Source organism: Asterias amurensis, chromosome 11 (genome assembly GCF_032118995.1).
Source record: "Asterias amurensis chromosome 11, ASM3211899v1".
NCBI classification, from domain to species: domain Eukaryota; kingdom Metazoa; phylum Echinodermata; class Asteroidea; order Forcipulatida; family Asteriidae; genus Asterias; species Asterias amurensis.
Genome location: NC_092658.1, coordinates 12721412 through 12743928, shown reverse-complemented (window position 1 = coordinate 12743928; position 22517 = coordinate 12721412). Strand labels below are relative to the sequence as shown.

The following is a 22517-nucleotide window of genomic DNA, read 5'->3' as shown; positions in this document are numbered from 1 at the left end:
GCGGGTGGGCGGGCAAGGGGCAATGAATGAACCAATCCGGAGCACCATCTGCGAAACACTGTCCAATGAGTCACCTGTCAGAAAGATTTCTAGGAAGTCTGGTAACAACATCGACCAGTGGTTGACGCACGGTCGCCGCCCAAACTTCCTCCAATCACATGACTTGTAAGTGCGAGTTTGGATCCGGGTTTTGCAGACTTGCAACCCGACGTCTGAAACCACACAAACGTATTGAATTCCACACAAACAACCGTGTTGGATTCCACAAGTTGGCCATACCACTGGACCTTCTAATTTTCAATACAAGATGGCGCAGGTTACGCTTTTAATAGTATAGATAATATTTCATTTGTTTTGTGTTTTGTCTTGTGGGGGGGGGGGGGTGTTGTTGATTGAGTAAGGCCTACTTCTAAGTTCTATCTAACACTGCAGTAATAACAGTAACCATAGTAACATCTAACTAAGTTAGTAACTAACTTGGATCCACTAACTAAGTGATTGATTGAAATGAATTGACATAAAAAATGACAACAGTCAACACTGATCGAAATAAAAAAGGAAAGGAAAGGGGGTGTCAGATTTTATTGTCACCGGTGTCACCGGTGTACTGTCACCTCAGTAAAAATTCTACTCTAGCATTCTAACTAGGAGTAAGTGTCGTCATGGGATGGAGGAATATTCATCCATGGTGTCATTAAACTTTAAAGGAACACGTTGCCTTGGATCGGTGGAGTTGTAAACATGCCGTGAAATCGCACGCTTTTCCTTTGACCTCTTCGACAAACATGGTTGGCGGCTGCCATTTATGGGAGTCAATTCTTTGAGTACTCCGTGAATTGACTCCCATAAATGGCCGACCTTGTTAGTTCGCAAAATAAAAGGAAAACCACGTGCGGATCATTGTATTCTACTTTTAAAACATCTTTCTAACCATATGCATTTTATAACAAACGGTTACAAACGCTTTTTAAAGACCAACTTGTCTGATCCAAGGCAACGTGTTCCTTTAATGTTGATTGGCATGCACATATACAAAGTACCACCAGGCTAGACCCAGAAATTTGTTGTTATCGATCGGTCGTTCTCTATGACTAGTATACGAGTCCGACCATGGAGGTAGCCCGACCGATAATGACAATCACAAATTTCGAAAAACACTCCCTTTTTTCCGCAATTTGTCATTATCTATAATGAAAAAAGAAAATGGAAAAAAAAGGAGCACAGTGCCCTAGTTACTGGGTTTACCACCAGGCACCTCTACAACTATGACATGACTGAGGTTTCTTAGGCGCATGGAGAGACGAAAGCGGAACTAGCCTCCATCTGTTGTCCATAGTTCTACTTCCTAGGTAGGAGGAGTACACTTCATCATGCATCTGGTATTAACTTACTCCTAGAACTATGAGGTTTGTTCCGCTATCGTCTCTACGTTAGTGAAGACTAATTCTGTATCTTATATTTTTATTATGCAGAGCTTCAGTGGTCTACAACTTTACCACATATTGGGTTAATCTGCAGAAGTCAGTCACACTCAGCAATAGTAAGTAGAATTAGAAAAGAACAAAATGAAATGTGTAACATTTTAAATATTGACAAATGGACTAGGTTGAGGCAAGAGATAATGTTATGTAGCCCTGGTGTCATGAATTTGATGAGGGAGACTAGTCGACCGCCTCAGGAACTAGTTTGTCAATTTCCAATACCGAGGGGATCTCATCGACTAGTCACCCGAAATAAACCCACGTTATATTTGTTTTACTATACTTCATACATAATTCAGTTGTTTGGAGCAAGGGAAAATTACGACTGAAATGATAATTAGTTTGTTCATGCGATGGATGTCGCTAGAGTGATGTTCGTGCGTGTGGGTACAACAGTACCATGATCGTTAAGAGCATGCCAAGTAGAAAGGCTCCAGGGGAGCTATTGCTTGTCATGACTTTTACCACTTGCCTGATAATCATCAAACAGCCGTGCAAGTAAGTAAGCACTTTGATTGTGGTTTGATTTTGACACATGAGTGGGGGGCTACACCCGGTAAAATGGTCTGCGTTAGTCTTTGATTGATAGCCGTCAAGGTTCATTTTTCATTAGTGCAATGTACTGAAAACTGTAGTAAAAAGCCAACACCTTGAGCCAAGACTAGGGGAGGCACATGGTTAATTGACATCCGTGTAATAGGCAATCTCTTGATGTACGTGGAGTAAGTATACACAATCAAACCGGGGACCTATAACAGGAGTAAATGGAGTATTTTTTTATTTTATTTTTATTTGCAATGCTCAAATTTACACATACATGAAACAATACAACATACCAGAACAAATTACATACCAAGGAAAAACAAAGAGGAGACTAAAACAATAAACAGACAATCCGGCAACCTGGCATCTTATTTAAGACAGGTCATTTCTTAGAGCAGTCCATTTATTATCAAATTTGTACAGGTTGTTGTTGCCCAAAGCTATTTTTTTTCTCCAATGTGTAGTGAAACTTAACTAAGTTAAAAAAGGAGGTCATATTCGGTTTCTTGTTTTTGAACCTACACAATTATAGATGGCTTTCTTCGTAAATGGAGTAATTGCTGTTTAGCATATATGGAAAAGAAGAACAAATAATGTTTTTAAAATTCGATCAAAGATATGTTTAATGTTTCCTCCAAATTAAAGAGTTTCAAAACATTAGTTTCTGTTACTTTATGATTTTGATGTGTTTTCTACTTTTTACTTGCTCTTTTTGTGTATTATTACATTTGTATTTAATCCGTTTTTCTAACCATTCCATTTGATTGATTCCAAGTTACAGTTCCTAAACGGCAGCCTGCTGTCGGTAGGTTTAACAAAATGTCTAACTTTCCGTAATGTTTAATTCCGTATTCACAAGATATCAATGAATGCGACAGCAACCCTTGCCAGAATGGTGGCAATTGCCAGGATGGAATTAACCGATACACCTGTACGTGTCAGGCTGGGTGGGCCGGGACAGTATGTAGCATCTGTAAGTAATAATAAGCATAATAGTGGCTTCTTATAGACGATGTGACCTCTGATGTCACTCGAAAACCATAACATGATTCGCGCCCATACAAAAAGGAGGTCATATTCGGTTTCTTGTTTTTGAACCTACAATTATAGATAGCTTTCTTCGTAAATGGAGTAATTGCTGTTAAGCATATATGGAAAAGAAGAACAAATAATGTTTTTAAAATTCGATCAAAGATATGTTTAATGTTTCCTCCAAATTAAAGAGTTTCAACACATTAGTTTCTGTTACTTTATGATTTTGATGTGTTTTCTACTTTTTACTTGCTCTTTTTGTGTATTATTACATTTGTATTTAATCCGTTTTTCTAACCATTCCATTTGATTGATTCCAAGTTACAGTTCCTAAACGGCAGCCTGCTGTCGGTAGATCTAACAAAATGTCTAACTTTCCGTAATGTTTAATTCCCTATTCACAAGATCTCAATAACTGCGACAGCAACCCTTGCCAGAATGGTGGCAATTGCCAGGATGGAATTAACCATTACACCTGTATGTGTCAGGCTGGGTGGATTGGGACATTTTGTAGCATCAGTAAGTAATAATAAGCATAATAGTGGCTTCTTATAGACGATGTGACCTCTGACGTCACTCGAAAACCATAACATGATTCGCGCCCATACCGCAGGGCAAAACATTTTGTGTTTTGGCAGCCAGCTAGAAAGTACATGCAATCTTACCATGACTACGCGTCTTTTTGCCCGGCGAAACATGACGTGTATAGTTTTTGTCAACAGAGGGCAGTTTGAACGTAAACATAGGTCACATCGTCTTTATAGCGTGCATATCCGTCAAGTGATGCTCAAGGCACTTTAACAAACAGTGTTTCCTGCAAGGTATGTGGGACTATGACTGAATTATGACAGTATGAGATCTACCGGTAGTCATTTTACATAGCACAATGTAATGGTTTACAAGGTGCTGTGGCACAATATGTTGCCAATCCAGCCAGGATTACCCGGGCGAAACCCTTCTGTTTCTGATAAGCGCACTAAGATTGTTTACGTGAGTTACACGACACACGGGACCAACGGCTTTACGTCCCATCCGGGACAGAGCAATGGTTAAGTGTCATTGCTTAAGGACACAAGGTCATGACTGGGACTTGAACCAACAGTCTGCTGATCAACAACAGCAGAGTTGAATTTGTTGCTCTTACCAGCTTGACCACGACACTTCAACTGTTGCAGTTGAACCCAATTAGGAAATTTTGAAATTTGAAAACAAAAATCTTCTCAAACTGGAAGTTGCGAGATAATAATGAAAGAAAAAACCACCCTCGCACACGCAGTTGTGTGCTTTCAGATGCTTGATTTCGAGACCTCAAATTCTAAATCTGAGGTCTCGAAATCAAATTTGTGGAAAATTACTTCTTTCTCAAAAACTACATTACTTTAGAGGGAGCCGTTTCTCACAATGTTTTATACTATCAACACCTCCCCATTACTCGTTACCAAGAACGGTTTTATGCTAATAATTATTTTGAGTAATTACCAATAGGGTCCACTGCCTTTAAGCAGCTCCTAGAAATTGGGCTTTATCGTTTCTATCAAGCATAAAGTGTGGGTTTGTCAAGTCCAGGTCGTGGCACTTGTATCTTTGAGCATGATACTAAGACCATATTATGTTAAGGTGAATGGACGAGGAAGTGTAGATACGTGGGCGAGTACATGGTATTGACGAATCTACACTTACGAGTCTATTCTCTGACTTGAACTATTTCCCCCATTGGTTAGGTTATACAGTTTCAATGAATTTGATTTCTCACTAGTAACAACACTAGTTAGTCTATCTAATTTTGTATACGTTGTCAAACGACGGTTGGCCACATTTTATGATTATTTTACAAATATATAGGCATACTTTAGTGCTTGCAATATTATCGAGTACAACATCAGATTACTCAGCTAACATTACAATAAATTGTGTTACTAAAGTAAATTTTTTCTGAGCTGAAAGATGTTATTTTAAATTGATACATGACATATTTTCAGCTGTGTTTTGTTGCTATCTTTCAGTTTGGAAAGACAGTATTTTTCATGTTGAACTATCTACTTAAGTTTGTAATGAGTCTACACTCAACTGTAGATTATGAATCAACAGTTAAGTGTAGATTCGTAAAAATAATCTACACTTTCAACAATAGAGTGACATCACAGAAATAGTTAATAATGCTTGTAGATTCTAGAAAATTCTGAGCCACCAGCGATCTTATGTCCCCCCCCCCTACACTAACACTAACAAGTCTATTCTCTGACTTAAACTATTTCCCCCATTGGTTAGGTTAAATACAGTTTCAATGAATTTTATTTCTCAATAGTAACAACACTAGTTAGTCTATCTAATTTCGTATATGTTGTCAAACGACGGTTGGTCACATTTTATGATTATTTTACAAAATATAGGTGTGTTTGGTGTGCATTTGATCTCTATAATAACACGTTTAAGCGACAGGATGGCAGAACAGTTTAAAGGATTTGGGTACATTTTGTAACACAAAACATAATGTCCACAGATTTACATTAAGCGTACACCATTTGATGATATTGTTAGTAGAAAGACTGTTTACTCCAAAATTGTACACTTATCTTCAACTGTCAATACTGACTTTTTAACTGGTTGATATTTATACAAACCTCCTAACTTCTTGGCTGTTAATAATAGCTAGGCCCTATTAGATTTAAAATGAATTGGTTGATGGTTACCATTACTTTTGAACTTCATGGTCGATGGCTATTAATCCATACACGACACTGGTCATGCTGGTTGATGTTTATTTATCTAAACCTTACTAGTATATCCAAACCTCACTGGTTGATGGCTTTATCAAAAACTCACTGGTTGATGATTAGTTCACTTTCGAACTTCATTGGCTGATGATTGCTAGTACAAACTACAGTTTATATTTCCCTGAACGTGACATTCAGAAATACTTAACTGTGGAAGTCAACCATGCCAAAACGGAGGAGTGTGTTTTGAGTCGCCTGGTCCGTTTGGATATGTTTGCAGTTGCATAGGAGGATGGACAGGAGATACATGTCAAACACCTGATGACAAATGTTCATCTAATCCTTGTTTGAATGGAGCCTCATGTATTACTCAGGACACTTCCTATGTCTGCCAATGTCCACTAGAATGGACCGGACAGACTTGTGACACACTTAAGTCATCTCACACCATTTAAACTTCAGTCCTTACTTTTATAGGAAAAAAAGCTTCTTCTTCTTAATTTGTTCATGAAAAGCAAACAATGCTGAGTTGACTGTTGACATTTCCGCTGTCCCACACAACTCAAAGTAGGTTTGCATTCGTTCATTTAGCTCTTTGTCTCTTGGTTGTTGGTTCTCACTATAATATGACTGAACCTGGGTAGCATTGCGGAGGCTACTTGAATGCATGTCAAGTCAAGTCCGAGTTCACATGTCACTAAAAGCCCACTCCTACACAGAGTTGTCTTAAAGGGATTGTATAGAGGAATGCAAAAACAAGTGATGTATACACTAATTATGTCTAAAATTTAAGTCAGGACATAAAGCTTTAATACGGCATATTCATTGTCTAGTTCTTAAAATTCTAAGAAGGACATTTGACACTAAGAAAAGTCAAGTGTTAAGTCAATAGGGAAAGGAAGAATAATAATAAAAAGTAAATAAAGATCTGGACGATTACAATAGCTGTTTTGGGGGGCAGCTTATTAAAATCTGGATGATTACAATGTTTTTACAGTAGCTATTCAACTATTCGGCTAGATCCAGAAATACGTCTGGCAAGCAGAGGAGATTAGTACCAAAAACCAACATTACTCTAGTGCCTTTTCCTAGCACAAAGCCCTTACATGTAGCTCAATGTGTATTTTTTATTTATTTTTTCTCCAAATAACAGCTAGCGGTAATGTGAGTGTCTGTGAGAGTAATCCTTGTTTGAACGCAGGAACATGTTTAACATCGGTATCTCTAACATCGTACAGTTGCCAGTGTCAAGCTTCATTTACTGGTACAAACTGCGAAATTTGTAAGTTGACAATTGCTGTGTTAAGTTTCTTTTCAATACCCTCATCTGGTGATCAGGGTGTGGGTTCAAGACCAAGTCATGACACTTGTGTCTAATTGAGCAAGATGATATTTGTATACTACTGACCCCTTGCACGCGCATCACATGCGGCGACTGATGCCATGCTTACCACGTTGGTGGTCAATAGGTCTACGTTTAAACGCTGTGGACGGTCGCCTAAAATGCGCACTTCACTGAATAACACACGTTGACATTGACCACCAAAATGGCGCATCCAAGATTATTCTGATGATGACGTTGCATTGGGTCAATATTTTTTTTTAATGGAGCAGCATGTATTGGGTTAGAATTTGGCTCACCAAAACATGTAAACTTTTTGCAGCACTACGGTATTGCCAGTATACACGTAAAGTAAGTGTGTAATACATATACATGTACACTGGTGCCTTAATAACAAAGATACTATTATAACCACATGAGTTAGAAACATAAGGTGTATGTTTTTGTTTTTGTTTTCCAAATAACAGTAAGCGATACTGTGAGTGTCTGTCAGAGTAGTCCTTGTTTGAACAATGGAACATGTTTTACATCAGCAAATCTAACATCTTACTTTTGCCAGTGTCAGGTTCAATTCACTGGAACACACTGTGAAAATGGTAAGTTCTCAATTGCTCCATTAAGTTTCTATTTGAAAAATCAAGTAATAGGCCACAAGGGAAACTGACTGCGTTAATGTGAAATGTATTGGCATGATTGGGATTGAACAAAGAATAATTTACTTGTGTGGTATCTGAACCAACGACCTCTGCCGTCGATTTCACTAAACTCTTCCTTGTTTAGGATTAATCTTGGCGCTTAGGACTAGTTAAGTTCCAAATCCATAGACGTTAGGACGTATTGAACCCATCCTAAGTTAGACAAGCATTTTTTCCATGTGAAAACGGTGGTACTTGTTTGAATTCAAACGAACCTTATCAATTTAGTTGTCAATGTGCTGAAGATTACAGTGGAAAGAGGTGTTCAGGTAAGACGAAATAATGTCAGAATTGAGTAATTATAACAATACCTTGAGTTATTGAAAAACATTTTCGGAAAATTCTTTTTGTTGTATTTGTACTGGCCGGGACTTACATGCATGCCAATGAGGCCATGGTCTTGGCCTTCAGTAGTACCTTTCAATAGTTCCCCATTGATTTAAAAAAAAAATAATTCAGCCCTATTGCAAAATGAAATTGTCATTTCTTGCCCTTTTAAAGCCATTGGACCCTTTCGGTTCAGAAAAATAAATGAAAGTTCACAGATTTACAAATAACTTACAGGGTTTACAGAAGGCAATGGTGAAAGACTTCTCGAGAAATATTATTCCATGAAATGCTTTACTTTTTTGAGAAAACAGTAAAACAATATAAATTCTCGTTAGCGAGAATTGTGGATTTATTTTAAACACATGTCATGACACGGCGAAATGCGCGGAAACAAGGGTGTGTTTTTCCGTTGTTTTCTCCCGACTCCGATGACCGATTGAGCCTAAATTTTCACAGGTTTGTTATTTCATATAGAAGTTGTGGTACACAAAGTGTGGGCCTTGGACAACACTGTTTACCGAAAGGGTCCAATGGCTTTAACATGTTCAAAAAGGAAACTTCAGGCCTGTTAGTATAAAAACTATCTTCACACAATGCCTAGCAATGAAGCTGTTTTAGGGTAAGGGGTTGTTGTTTAAGGTAGTACTTCGTCGAACTTGCGTTTAGGTTTCTGAACTATATATGTTTATATCCCAAATTATATACTCTATGATTCATCATCATCATCATCATTATCATCATTTTCCGAATCCATCATGGGGGCGTACATGTAGAGCCGCCCAACCAATGCGTTCTGATGCAAATTGCCACAGCTGCCGTGCCCGAGACTCAAAGTCTAGGATTCTTTTCATTCAATTTGGACAATAATTTTCCCACAGTCAACCCATGCACATCCAACCCATGTTTGAATGGTGGATCATGTACCTTCGTACAAAACATCATCCATTGTGTCTGTGCTTCAGCATTTTATGGACAAAGCTGTGAAGGTGAGTCGTCTAGAGAAAAAAAAAACGATTACATGTAATTGTTAAAAGTTTGTCATTATAACCTTTAACCACAGGAAAGTCAATAGCTTTATTCTTATTAATTGGGTTCATTAATTACTGAGTAATTCATTTATTTCTTTAATTATTTCTTTTATGGAATTGGCAAAATCCCAAATTTATCTCAAGTGGGCAAGGGGGTGCCATTTGTAATAAAAATCAAGTGAATGTGTCCATATGGTCAATTTATCACAAAAATAAATGGTGCACGAAAGATACCAAATGGTACCAACCGAACTATCTACCCTATGTTGGCGATCTTCTATATTAGTAAATATATAGCTCTTGGCAATTTGGCGCTTTATAAATACCGTTATTATTATTATTATTGAATAGAATCCTCTAATCTGATTAGTTAGAAATGGAGTCATGGAAACATCTATGCCCCCTTTTTCTACCAAGATGACGTCATAGTGACTATGCCCGGGGCATACTATAGTCAATTGACCTGCCCTGAAAATAACGTAACTACGACATATAATGTACGAATAGTGTTCTTTGCACACGACCGACCTTTCACTGGAGCCAGTGTTGTTGATTAGAAGAATCTTTATTCGGTATATAAGAAATAGTGACTGCTTAATAATCGGGGCAAAGTTAAAATTATAGGCCCTTGGTGATGTCAAAACCATGGCTATGCCTGCAGCTTTGCTTCGGGCATAGTCAAGGTTTTGACATCACCTTGGGCCTATAATTTTAACTGCCCATCATAGCAGTCAATATTTCCACACTATTACGTTTTAACTTTGGTTTCCTTCTCTGCAACCAGTCGACCCTTGTGATTCCCACCCATGTAACAACGGTGGCTCATGTGAACACTTTGGCAGTAAAATAAGATGCTTCTGTGCTGATGGGTTTATTGGAACGAGCTGTGATGGTAAGTCATTTTTATCTTTAGAAAAATAAGATAAAGCATCCAGTTTAATGGGGTTTTTTATGTTTGTGAAACGCAATGATCATTTTTGGAATTGCGCTATATAACAGGTGTTAATATTAACATTTATGAGATGTTAATTATGCATCATAAAGAATACTATTTGTCTTTTGTCTTTAACACCAATGTGTATTGTGCACTTTACTTAGAATTTCCTGAGTCTTTTGAAAAATAACCACAGGCATATCAATTGGTGGGATTTGATCCCACAACCTCCGGATTAACATGTTGGCTCTCTATAGCAACTGAGCTATCTAGCTCGATGGCGCCAGTCAAAAGCCATTCAATTGTAAAATTTACCCAGTCAGTTTCCCTTGGTTTATGTTGATATCTGAAAAAAAAAGTCGCATCCCCTTAAGGTGATCCCCTGGCTGCCGCTTCCCAGGTTGTATCGTAATTTGGGTGTGATCCCAGGCTACTCGGCAGTTACTCGGCTTCTGACTGGCACCCCCAAACAAAGATATTGACAAAACAGGGAGACCGCTAACATAGGGCTGGACAGCTCAGTTGGTAGAGCCCCGGCACATTAATCCGGAGGTCGTTAGTTTGAGTCCTGCTCTAGTCAATTCTATGTTCAAGCCCAAAAACTTTTCTTTTCAGAGCCACATCAACCCATAGAAATTTTGTATAAACGTGGTGGCATGGTTGGCTTGTGCGTAAAGCGCTCGCCTCTCACCAAGGTGATTCCGGTTCGACTCCTGGTCGAGGCCATAATGTGAGTTAAGTTGTGCGTTGCTCCTCTGCTGTGCCACGAGGGTTTTCCTCCCTCAGGAAAAAAATCAAACACTTTAGATCTTGGCTGTGCTCCGTGGTCATAATGGGTTGATGTGGCTGGCAGCTGAATGCGCCCTTGCATGCCTGCTTCTCGAACACGTTGAAGCCGTGTCCTTCGCAATTCAGCTCTAGCTGCGAGTAAGGACGATTAGCCCCCTAAATTATTATTATTTTGTATATACCTCTTAAGATTTTTTATTTTTTGTACTCTACTGGCATTGAACTTCATAGTCAATGAGCGTTTAATCGGATAAGTTTTATTGTTTGTATATTATACCAAGACTGCACAAAACTTAGCAGCGACAAATACTTGGTGACTGTAGTAGCAAGATGTTTTCATCTCCCATTTTTGTCATTTAACTTTAACAGTTGACCTTGAGCACCCGAAACTACTATACTGTCCAGAAAACATTGTTGCATACATTACGTCTGCAACAGCTCAAACATTGTCTGTCATGTGGGCTGAACCGAATGGTACCGACAACTCACAATCTGTGTCAGTGATTTTGGCCAGTCCTAAAGGTCCAGGTTCCAACTTCTCTCTGGGCAGCACCTCTATGATTCGTTATTTCATCACAGATCCATCATATAACGCTGTTGAGTGCTTATTCAGTGTGACAGTTGGTAAGTTGGCTCTTCTTTTTGTAAAAGGTTAAGCATGCATTAGGCCATTTTTCAATTTAGTATTCATTCAGTCGATGCGTTGATTCATTCAATTGGCCCCAGATGTGAGGATTTTTATTTTCTTAAAAGTTTTTCTTCAAAATTTCTATTTTGCCAACAGAGGATAAAGCGCCGCCGATCATAACTTACTGTCCAGCAAATATCACTCAACAAGTTACGTCCGTAACACAGCCAGGCTTATTTATAACGTGGAGTTTGCCAGAAGCTTTTGACCTCTCCAATCAAAATGTGACGATTGTACTGGCCAACGAATCGCAGCCGATGCCAGGCTCGTTTTTCTCTGTGAGATCTACTAGTGTTATCCAGTATAATATCTCAGACGTGTTGAATAATACAGCGTTTTGTTCCTTCACTGTGACCGTTCGTAAGTTCGCTTTTTTGATAGGCCTATAATTTCATCTTTGACAGGGCAAGGCCTTTTTGTTAGACCTTGGAAATGTTTTTAAACACTTTGGACAACCCATACGAACCAAAATATTATGTAAATTGTGTTTTAAAATCTTATGTAAATTGTTGCTTATTAATGTTCTGCTTTAAAACCAACCCTTAAAAAAAAATCTTTATTGAAAAGCGGTCAACCGATAAAAAACAGATTGTATTCATTGCAACTGACCGGTTCCATTGCATTTGACTGGTAATTTCCAACTAATTTCCACTTACTGTAATTATTAACTAAAAAAACATCTCAATGTTGATTAAGCTTAGTTCTCCATAACCAGAAATTTGTGTTCATTCTATCTTCAGATTTATGTGTGTGCTACACAAATGCAACGATGCAAGCGGAGGGAAATGTATGTATTATTGACAACAGCTGCAGTATTGATGCCATTCTTCAGGACATCTCGGAAGTGAGTAATAATTTGCAAAATACGGTAGCATGTTCTTGTTTCACTGGAAGAATATTTAAAATGTGCATTAAAGTGTTACATATTATATTCCTGTTTGGTAACTACGACTGATGGCTCTTGGTTCTACATTTTGCAAAGCAAAAGTGTGTGGATGAAACGTAAGGAAGATGGTAAATGAGAAATGCATGAACTGTCCCTATAGCATTCAAATCCAACCTCAAAACTTACCTCTTCAGTCAAGCCTACCATTAATTTTTCCCTTGGTCATATTTTAGCACAGTGAATAGTTTTTTTTCTAGATACCAGCACTTTATAAGATTTATTATTATTATTATTACAAGGCATTTAAACATTTAGTATGATGAAAGGAAACATTTTGATCTGTTAGCGTTGATTGTCTTCATGTGAAAAGAATAGTTTTAATGAATGTGGCTCTTTCTTTCCCAACAGGTCCCTGTAGATGAGGAGAATGTTGAACAGATTGCTGCTGTATTGGCCATTGCAACAGGTTATTATGACAGGATCCAAACAAATGGAGTTGGTTCTGTTGGCTCAACAATGGAAAGCATCGCTGCAGTTGGTTCCCCTTCAGTTCAGGTAAGAATCCACCACTGGCCCCCTTTACCTCACACCCACACTAGTATGGGACGTAAAGCCATTGGTCCCTTGTGTTGTGTAGCGCATGTAAAAGAACCCAATGCACTTATCGAAAAGAGAAGGGGTATGCCCCGATGTTCCTGGCTGTGGCTGCTGTATGCGCCATAGCACCTTGTAAACCCTTATAAGGTGCTAACTAATTGGGTCTCAAAATTCATTACTGCAATAACCTATCTTTCTGAAAGTTTGTATATACTCAGCGCCTTGAGTACCTTGTTTGGTACATACATGCACTAAATAAGACTTCAATATTATTATTATTGTAAGTATGTAAACACTTGCTATTGGGACCACTATATCCATCTTTTGTAATTTAACTATTTAGCAACAGCTCCCATTGGTTTTGTACAAAGTTTTCAATTAATAGGGATCTTCACCCAACCAGGGACTGTAGTGTCCTCTTTTGTTATTGTCCCTTATTACTACACACATAGCCTTTTGTCATGGCCTTCCTAGCTCTGACAGCTTAATAGAGCAACAATCCCCAAGCGACTGGAAGGGGAGACCACTCCCGCGAGTCGACTTTTTCAACCTGATTTTGGTGGTTTTTGTTAATGAATTATTCATAGAGTATGAATTTTGCATTATTCATAATTTATATGCAAAGTGCTGAACGTGTAACCAATCAAAGCACAATCAATCACAGACTTTGCCAAAAACGCTTTATAAATAAATCCATTGTGGACCTGCTGACCCCAATCACTTCTGATTGGTTTGGACTTTTGTTACCAATTTGCTAGCAAAAGTGGAGAATTGTAAAGAAAAATGTAAGAAACCGCAATGAAGTTGTAAAAGGCCTGCGCCCCTGCAAGACGCTTTTGGGATAGCTGTCCAAGTCATGAAGGCCTCGACAAAAGGCTAACACACTCACAGCTCAGTTTTGCATAAACACTTTGTTCCTTTTATAATTCTGTGCACTTAAAACACATTGTCTTTAACACTGTAACAAACACTGTGTGGTTGTGTGTAAGTCCACACAGTGTTTCAAAGTCCTAAATTAAGTGGGGGGTTTTCAGGTTCACTCTTTGTCAGTAACGCTTAAACATACAGTAATGTAAAAAGTTACATAATATAACCTAAGATGATCACCAGGACTTTTACAGTCAAGAACTACTGACAACATACATGTAAATTGTGGCTCATGCAAAAGGTTATATTTCAGCTGTAAGATCTTTAAAGTTGTCTATTCAAATCCTCTTTGAAAGGTGACTGAAATGGTTATCGAAACTGTAGACAACATCTTGAATGTCGAAGCTGAGAGTTTCGCCTCAAACCAACCTGCTTCAGCAATGATCCTACAAGCGTTTGAATCTCAGTTGACAAACCCACGTGACAACATCAGTTTGACCAGAGAAAACATTATAGTACTGGTCGTAAGCTCAAGTCCACAGAGCGATAGTAAGAGTCTAGGTTTTGCTATCATTCCTGAAGATGGCAATATTGATGAAACATTACTGAACAATGATGAGGAATTATTCATTGGCGATGATAAGATACCTGTGGCTGAAGCTGAAGCATCCATTTTGATACCAGAGGAAGCTTTCACACCAGGTATATTTGACACTTTCGTTTCTTTAACTGCATTTTGAGTGCTCGGCTCTTTAAAATGCAGAAATGCATATTTTAAATTAAATTATTTTAGTTGTTAGTTTTAAGTACCGGTTTTGTCCATTTTGCCTTGCCTTAGTGTCTTCTCACATTGCTATTCCTTATTTGTTGAATCCTATGATTATGATTTGAATGTCCTAGGCGATGTTATACAAACATTTCATTTTTGTACTGATTAAAGACATAAATTATATATTAGTATGCAATTTTACTTTTGCATTTTACCTATGTATTTACTGCTTTAAAGTGTTCTGTATAAGTTTTTGTTTTTTTACCCTTTAAATTTGACTATCCTATTTAAATGTAGAAACAATGAAACTAACCCACAAAAGTTTTACTGCAAAGTGAACATGTTTTTGAGATATCTCCAAAAATCCGGAGTGAATATGTCCTTGCCGGAAGAACAATCCCCAATGGGAAATACACAATAATAAAAGCTTTACCATCATGCAGTTTTTCAAATTCCTACCACAAACTTTACGAGATTGTTTCTCCGGCACAATATAACAATATAAAGTTTGAAATCCAACTCCAGCACACTGGAAGTGTCACCACAAACATTACCTACAAAAATGTAGATTGTATGTCCACAGGTCACGATGTTTCAAATCCTACTCATGCATGTCTTGTATGATGTTACCAGATACCATACAAGATTGCTGCCATATGCAATCTTTTAAATGCATGAAAGTTTCAAACGCTACACATCTGTCTATGCATTAGGAGTGTTACTGCAAACCTTACTTAATTGTATCTCCACCATGCAAAGTTTCAAAATCAAACACTTTCGATCTTGGCTGTGCTCCGTGGTCATAATGGGTTGATGTGGCTGGCAGCTGAATGCGCCCTTGCATGCCTGCTTCTCGAACACGTTGTAGCCGCGTCCTTCGCAATTCAGCTCTTAGCTGCGAGTAAGGACGATTAGCCCCCCCAAATTATTATTATTTCATGACGTTACTGCAAACGTGACTAGATTGTATCAACTTGTAAACTTTTCAACCCTACTTACAAAGTTCTCCCCACCATGAAACTTTTGTCATGACCAACTTTGATTGTTTTTTTGTTTGGAATCATATATTTTTCAGGGATCGCAAATTCTACGGCCAATTTTGTGGTGTACCAGAACGCCAAGCTCTTCCAGGTAGCACAAGTTAAAGGCCTATATGTGGATGGTCGAGTGATTTCTGGAACTCTTTCAGGGCAAGACAAACGAGTGACGAATCTGACAAATCCAGTTGTTACCTCATTTAGGCCGCTAAATGTAAGTCTGGTTTAACTGTTGACTTTCTATGCTGTTTCAAATACCCCAGGGTTCATCCCATGGTGGTTGTTTGCCGGAAATCCACCTGGCAATTAGGATTCCTAACCACCTGTGACCACCACTGGAAAAATCACTCTGTTTTCGACCACCGCACATTTCCAAAGAAAATGTTTAAATTACACTTGCAATTTCCTTTCAAAGGTTTTCAACATAATGTTAAATTGGGTATTTAATAAGGGCCTAAAAAACTACCAGTACAAATTTTATACGAAGCCATTAATTGTGAGCGATTTTACTCTCTGAACCCACACTCTTTGCAACATTCTATAATCATGTCCCAATTTCTTTCTTGTTAGAACACCAGCACTGCCGATCGCATCTGTGTGTTTTGGGATCCTACATTGGTTGCAGGTAACTCAGTTGGTAATTGGTCAACAAAGGGATGTCGTCTGGCCGAGGACAGAGGTGTAGGCGAGGCAAAAGTATGCCACTGTGATCACCTGACCAACTTTGCAATTTTGATTGTAAGTATTTCAAGATATTTTTCTGTGTTCCTGAATTTGCATGCATGATTGTATGAACCAATTTTCTGCATCACCCATGTTCTTTCCTTTGTCCCTGTGGGACAATGTACACAAAACTGCTTCTGGAGCATCCCGGTCTTAAGCGATCCCCAAAGAAAGCCCTGTTTTGGTCAAGAATTTCAGACAGTTAGTTTGGCATGTTCTGGCCAAGCAGTCTGGAGCACTGAACACAAACACTGGTGTTTCATCAGCTGAGTGTAGGTTTGAGTCCCTGTTAAAATGTATCATTTACATCTTGAAGAGACTTGGTACCCACAGGGTAAAGCCCGGTTCATAACTTCTGCAAATGCAAATACGATACAAATTTTGACAACACAAATATGCAACAAATAGTTCAACAGTTGAAATGTGCTGAACTCCTGTGCAACTATTGCTGTGAAAACAGCCCTGTGGCGTCAAAATTCGCTTTGCATTCGCAGTTGCAGGAAGTTAGAACCAGGCTTTTATTTGAAAATGGTGCTCGTATGCCAAGCTAGTGGTAAGTGTGAGCCCTTGTTAAACTTTCGAGACTAAACCTTGAAGTCAAAGAAGTAAATGTTTGAACCACCGCATTTTGACATTCTTTAAATTTAGAGTCATAGAGGTGATGCAATGGATCTAGTGCTTGATATCTTGAGTAAGATTGGATGTGGTATCTCCATTGCAGCTCTCATTCTTACCATCCTAACAACATTGACCTCAAGGTGAGTTTGTCTATCTATAGGGCAGGTTGGAGCCTCTTGCTCAGGGTACGCTTGAGCCCCCTTCTCAAGGGAGGCTTAGGCCCACTGCTCATGGGTGGCTTGAGTTTCCTGCTTATGGGAGGTTTGAGCTCCCTGCTCAGGGTAGGCTTGGGCCCCCTGCTCATGGGAGGCTTGGGCCCACTGCTCAGGGGAGGCTTGGCCCCCTGCTCATGGGAAGTTTGATGAGCCCTCACTCAGGGGAGGCTTGGGTCCCCTGCTCATGGGAGGCTTGGGCCCACTGCTCAGGGGAGGCTTGGCCCCCTGCTCACGGGAGGCTTGGGTCCCCTGCTCATGGGAGGCTTGGGCCCACTGCTCATGGGAGGCTTGGGCCCACTGCTCAGGGGAGGCTTGGGTCCCCTGCTCATGGGAGGCTTGGGTCCCCTGCTCATGGGAGGCTTGGGTCCCCTGCTCATGGGAGGCTTGGGCCCCCTGCTCACGGGAGGCTTGGGACCCCTGCTCATGGGAGGCTTGAACCCCCTGCTCATGGGAGGCTTGAACCCCCTGCTCATGGGAGGTTTTAGGCCCCTGCTCATGGGAGGCTTGAATATGAGCCCTCGCTCAGGGGAGGCTTTGGTCCCCTGCTCATTGGAGGCTTGGGCCCACTGCTCAGGGGAGGCTTGGCCCCCTGCTCACGGGAGGCTTGGGACCCCTGCTCATGGGAGGCTTGAACCCCATGCTCATGGGAGGCTTGGGCCCACTGCTCAGGGGAGGCTTGGCCCCCTGCTCATGGGAAGTTTGATGAGCCCTCACTCAGGGGAGGCTTGGGTCCCCTGCTCATGGGAGGCTTGGGCCCACTGCTCAGGGGAGGCTTGGCCCCCTGCTCATGGGAGGCTTGGGACCCCTGCTCATGGGAGGCTTGGGACCCCTGCTCATGTGAGGCTTGAACCCTCTGCTCATGGGAGGTCTTAGGCCCCTGCTTATGGGAGGTTTGGGTCCCCTGCTCATGGGAGGCTTGGCCCCCTGCTCACGGGAGGCTTGGGACCCCTGCTCAGGGGAGGCTTGAACCCCCTGCTCATGGGAGGCTTGAACCCCCTGCTCATGGGAGGCTTGAATATGAGCCCTCGCTCAGGGGAGGCTTTGGTCCCCTGCTCATTGGAGGCTTGATGAGCCCCCTTCTCAGGAGAAGCCTTTTGACACCAGTATTTTACACCAGCAGCAGGCATGTGGGTCAGGATCACTGGCCTTGGGGTAGTGTGTTCCAGGGTGAATGTTTCTGTTACAACTACTTCACTAATAACAGCTGATAAGAGTCACAGTGACTATAGTACTAAAAGATTTGGGTTAATAGAAAATTCAGGTAATGATTTATTTTTCTTTTAAATTTTAGCGATCTGTCGTCAGTACCCCGGAAGACTTTGTTGAATCTGTGTGTGTCTCTCACCTTGCTCTATGGAGTCTTCCTTATTGGCATTGAGCTGATTCAACCACGAGTCGCTTGCATCATCTTCGCTGCTCTCATCCACTACTTCTTTCTCTCATCTGTCTGTTGGTCATCAGCCGAGGCGTTCATTTGTTTCTACCTGCTGGTGTTGACCCGCCGCAATCTGGTCAGGGGATATCTGCTGCGAATGATGATCTTTTGCTGGGGTGAGTTTTCAAACGAAATATATATTAGCATGTAAAATGTGTTTATCAGTTTGGGTATTATATACTAAAACAATTAAATAATACCAAAATTGGTAAATACATTTTACATGCTAAAACTGAGACGAAAATTATTTTTGTGACATTGTTTTACTCGTTTCTCAAAAACTACAGCACCGTATCAAGGAATATTTTAAGGGAGGCTTTCTAACTATCATTATCTTCAAACTGTGTTAATTTGATGTTAATCTGTGAACATTGGGTTTTGTTTTATAATAAGTACACTGATAAAAGCTTTGACTCCTATGAGAAGGCGTTTTATAAAAGACTGATACAATTTTGTTTATCATTGCATGCAAGACAAAGATCATATTTTTCTTTGTGCTGGTCTAAGGGTCTTTCTCAGAAATATAAATCTGTTGTATTGTATTGTATTGTATTGTATTGTATTGTATTGTAGTGTATTGTTCCCTCACCCCTGAAATGATATCCTTGTTTCGGCGCTACACACACTTAAACGCTCACTCTCTTTTTCTTTTTTTTCAAAGGCGTACCTGCCCTAATTGTGTTTGTCTCATTGGCTGTACCCTACTTTGGCAGTGGTCAGTGGAATGTTCCAGAGGGAAAATAGTAAGTTGATCAAAGAAATCATTTTTAAATTCAAAGTCTTTATGCAGTATAGACCACTTGCGGAACAATGCGGAACGTACCTCCTAAGAATGCGCATATACCATTTCCACTATTTGGGTGTAAGTGTGTTGTGCAATGTTCAAGCAGGTATTTCCAACAATACAAAGGCTCATCAAATACAAGATTTATGGGTTGACTCAATGGTTTCTCTCTCCATCTGCCGTTCACCTTTGTGGACCTCGGTTCTAATCCCACCACAGATCAGAGCCTTTTGCATGTGGACTGGGTTTGAGCGGATACCAGCGAATACCAACTGCATCTCTGGCCACAGCATTAGTAAATGGACACCCAACCCTTAGAAATCTAAGAAAGCCTCGCATGCATGAATCTTTTCTCAGATTCAAATTTTTTGGCGCGAAAAATTATCCAATCCATTTTACTTTGAAGGAATCATTTCTCTAAATATGCAAGTGATTTTTATTGTTATTATTTCCAAATTTAACGTTTTATTGAAGTTTTGAATGCCTACTTCTTTGTTTGAAGCATTAAACATTGTATGTGTTTTTGTTGTTATCCATCAGTTGTTTTCTTTCTCCTGGGAATCCAATCTTCTTTGGTGTATTGCTGCCAGTTGGAGCACTTCTCCTCTTCAATATCTTCATCTACATTCTAGTGTTCCGTCGGTTAGTTTGCCAGCGCGTCGAGAGCACCCTGACTCGTCAAGAGACACGGGCAGAGCTTGTCCTCCGTCAGGCTCGCACCATGATACCCATAAGTATCCTCCTCGGTGGAACATGGATCTTTGGTTTACTGGCCATTGATATCTTCTCTGTGACTTTCCAGTACATCTTTGCGATTCTGAACTCTCTCATTGGCTTAGCAGTGTTCATTTTCTTTGTTCTTATGCGTAAGAAGGGGAGACAGGGGCTGAGGAATCTCCTGTGTTGTAGGAGCAAGGATTCCATGGGTAGTAGTGGTGCGAGGGGCAGTCACTCTACTTCTGACACTAGATTGCGGAATAGCGGCAACATTAATTCCAATACTACTTAAAGGTATTAAATGTAGTGGTGAAAGAAATTGATTGATTGTGTCTCTGTATTTGGAAGTTTTCTTTTTATACTTAACATCCTGTAATTTAAAAGCAAAATTAAATTTTGAAGCGCCACTGATAGTTTATAACGCTTCTCATATTCAAATTTTGGGGCATCAAAACTGATATCTATTTACATAGCCACCAATTGAAATGTTTCTCACAATGCTTTAAACTATCAAAAGTTGCTGTAGGATAGGCTTCTAAAACCAAAAGTTCTAATCCGTTAATTTTAAGAGTGATTACCAAACATATACCTTCCCTTTAGGTGAGCTTCATCGACAGCATCAACCCTTCTGAGAATAATGGCAAGAAAACATTGTATTGTGCCTGAAGATTTTACAAAGTGAAATCAGCAGTAAGTGATTGTGTAGAAAACCCCTCATGGGAAAAACCTAAACAGATTGTTTTACTGTTATCTCTGATTTATCTTGAAGAATGACAACTTATTAATTAAATTGTCAAATTTGGTTAATTGAAAAATATATTCTATATAAAATTAACTAAAATCAGTTAGGCGTGTCAAGTAGTTGCAATTTATCTTTTTGTTTATTGCTGCATTTATAATCAACCATTAGTTTGAAGCTGCTTATTTGTAATCTGCTTTGTATATTTTATTGTTCTCTTTATACGCTTAGAAACACTTTTGCATTAGTTAATTTACAAATGTCTTTATATTATTATTATCGTCAACACATTCAGCTGCATCTGTCAAATTAGTTTGCAATATAGAAATATAAATAATAGGATGTCTGTGTATGTATAGACAACTCTTTATATTATAGACAAAATAAGAGACTTTTGTAAATTTGTTTTAACTTGGTATTTTTTTAAAAACTACATGTATATATGGACCAGAGAAGGATTTGCGTTTCGGCTTTCGTAAGAATAATATGTTTGTTATAACAAACCTTTGTATAGCTGTCAATACGCAATGGGGCGGAGCTTAATGGATCGGTCTATTACGTGAACAGTACCATAGTTAAAAGTCTGGAGTAAAACATTACAATAATAATTAAAATTCAAACTAATTGTAATACAACATTTGCTGAGCATCAGCAAACAATTAGTTAGGCACAGTTTAAACATTTTCTCCATTATGGAGTTTTGGCTGGTAGCCAGTTTCTGTTAAGCAAGCTTTTTCTGTGCTTAAAAAGGGTGTTTTGCGTACAGAAATTTGGCCCTGTACAAAAATGTAATCCATGGTAAAAATTTGTTGACCCGATTAGGATCAGGTAGTATTGGATTCAGTAGTCTTTATAACTTTACCCATTAATCCAGGGCCCAAGTTCTTAGAGCGGCTTAAGCGGAAACGAGTGCTTAAGAATGTTCCGTTTAGCAGAAATGAGCAGGAACCAGTGAGAAATTGTACAAGAGCAGAGTTTTGCTGGTAACTTTATTCTGGTAAAATTCCCTTGGGGCCTACTAATTTGCTATTTGTTCTTTTTATGCGGGTCATGTCCTTGTCCTGAACATTGGTCTAATATACCATGGAGGAAATAAGTAAGGGACCAGACAGTTATTTGTGTATTAAAATATCTTTATTTGTATGTTTTGGTGTTTTTAAAGCTTTAGCTCCAATTAAACACCCCTCTTACAACTGGCGGGTAACAGCTTTAAATTTACTTGATTGACTTTTTTATTTGCATTCCTCCTGTTTTCTGTCAACATTCTGAACATTGTTTTCTGTTTATTTGGGTTTTACCTTTAAAAGCATGTTTCTAAACAGTTTGCCCTTGCTACCGCACCCTCTTTGCCTGGCCCGCCCCGCCCATCTCAATACTTCTTTCCCGCCAGTTTTCTTTGATACATCGTCAGCAGGTAACAGCCGTCGGTAATCACTTTCGTTGAATGAGAATTTTAGTTAGTACCCCTAATCTCATGCTCTTGTGTGGTGTAGAACAACCTACACGGAAGTCTGGGTGTTTACTCAAGGTTAACGCTTATGGGTTTTTCGCTGA

General features: G+C 39.4%; 1 protein-coding gene across 3 annotated transcripts in view; it reads left to right on the top strand.

Moving 5' to 3' along the window:
- LOC139944387 (uncharacterized) overlaps nucleotides 1-22344 on the top strand; it is a 30924-nt gene extending 8580 nt beyond the window's left edge. The window contains exons 3-20 of one of the 3 annotated variants that reach the window (XM_071941395.1): nucleotides 1473-1540; nucleotides 2884-2997; nucleotides 3462-3575; nucleotides 6924-7052; nucleotides 7580-7708; nucleotides 9016-9123; nucleotides 9950-10057; nucleotides 11258-11512; nucleotides 11673-11936; nucleotides 12317-12420; nucleotides 12871-13017; nucleotides 14283-14628; nucleotides 15771-15946; nucleotides 16303-16470; nucleotides 17104-17213; nucleotides 18580-18839; nucleotides 19385-19466; nucleotides 20048-22344. In XM_071941395.1, the coding sequence (XP_071797496.1) occupies nucleotides 1473-1540; nucleotides 2884-2997; nucleotides 3462-3575; nucleotides 6924-7052; nucleotides 7580-7708; nucleotides 9016-9123; nucleotides 9950-10057; nucleotides 11258-11512; nucleotides 11673-11936; nucleotides 12317-12420; nucleotides 12871-13017; nucleotides 14283-14628; nucleotides 15771-15946; nucleotides 16303-16470; nucleotides 17104-17213; nucleotides 18580-18839; nucleotides 19385-19466; nucleotides 20048-20516 (3151 nt within the window). In that variant the 3' untranslated portion in view covers nucleotides 20517-22344. The remainder of the gene's footprint in view (nucleotides 1-1472; nucleotides 1541-2883; nucleotides 2998-3461; nucleotides 3576-6923; nucleotides 7053-7579; nucleotides 7709-9015; nucleotides 9124-9949; nucleotides 10058-11257; nucleotides 11513-11672; nucleotides 11937-12316; nucleotides 12421-12870; nucleotides 13018-14282; nucleotides 14629-15770; nucleotides 15947-16302; nucleotides 16471-17103; nucleotides 17214-18579; nucleotides 18840-19384; nucleotides 19467-20047) is intronic. The other 2 variants (XM_071941396.1, XM_071941398.1) reach the window with 2 other exon arrangements.
- The last annotated feature ends 173 nt before the right edge of the window (nucleotides 22345-22517 follow it).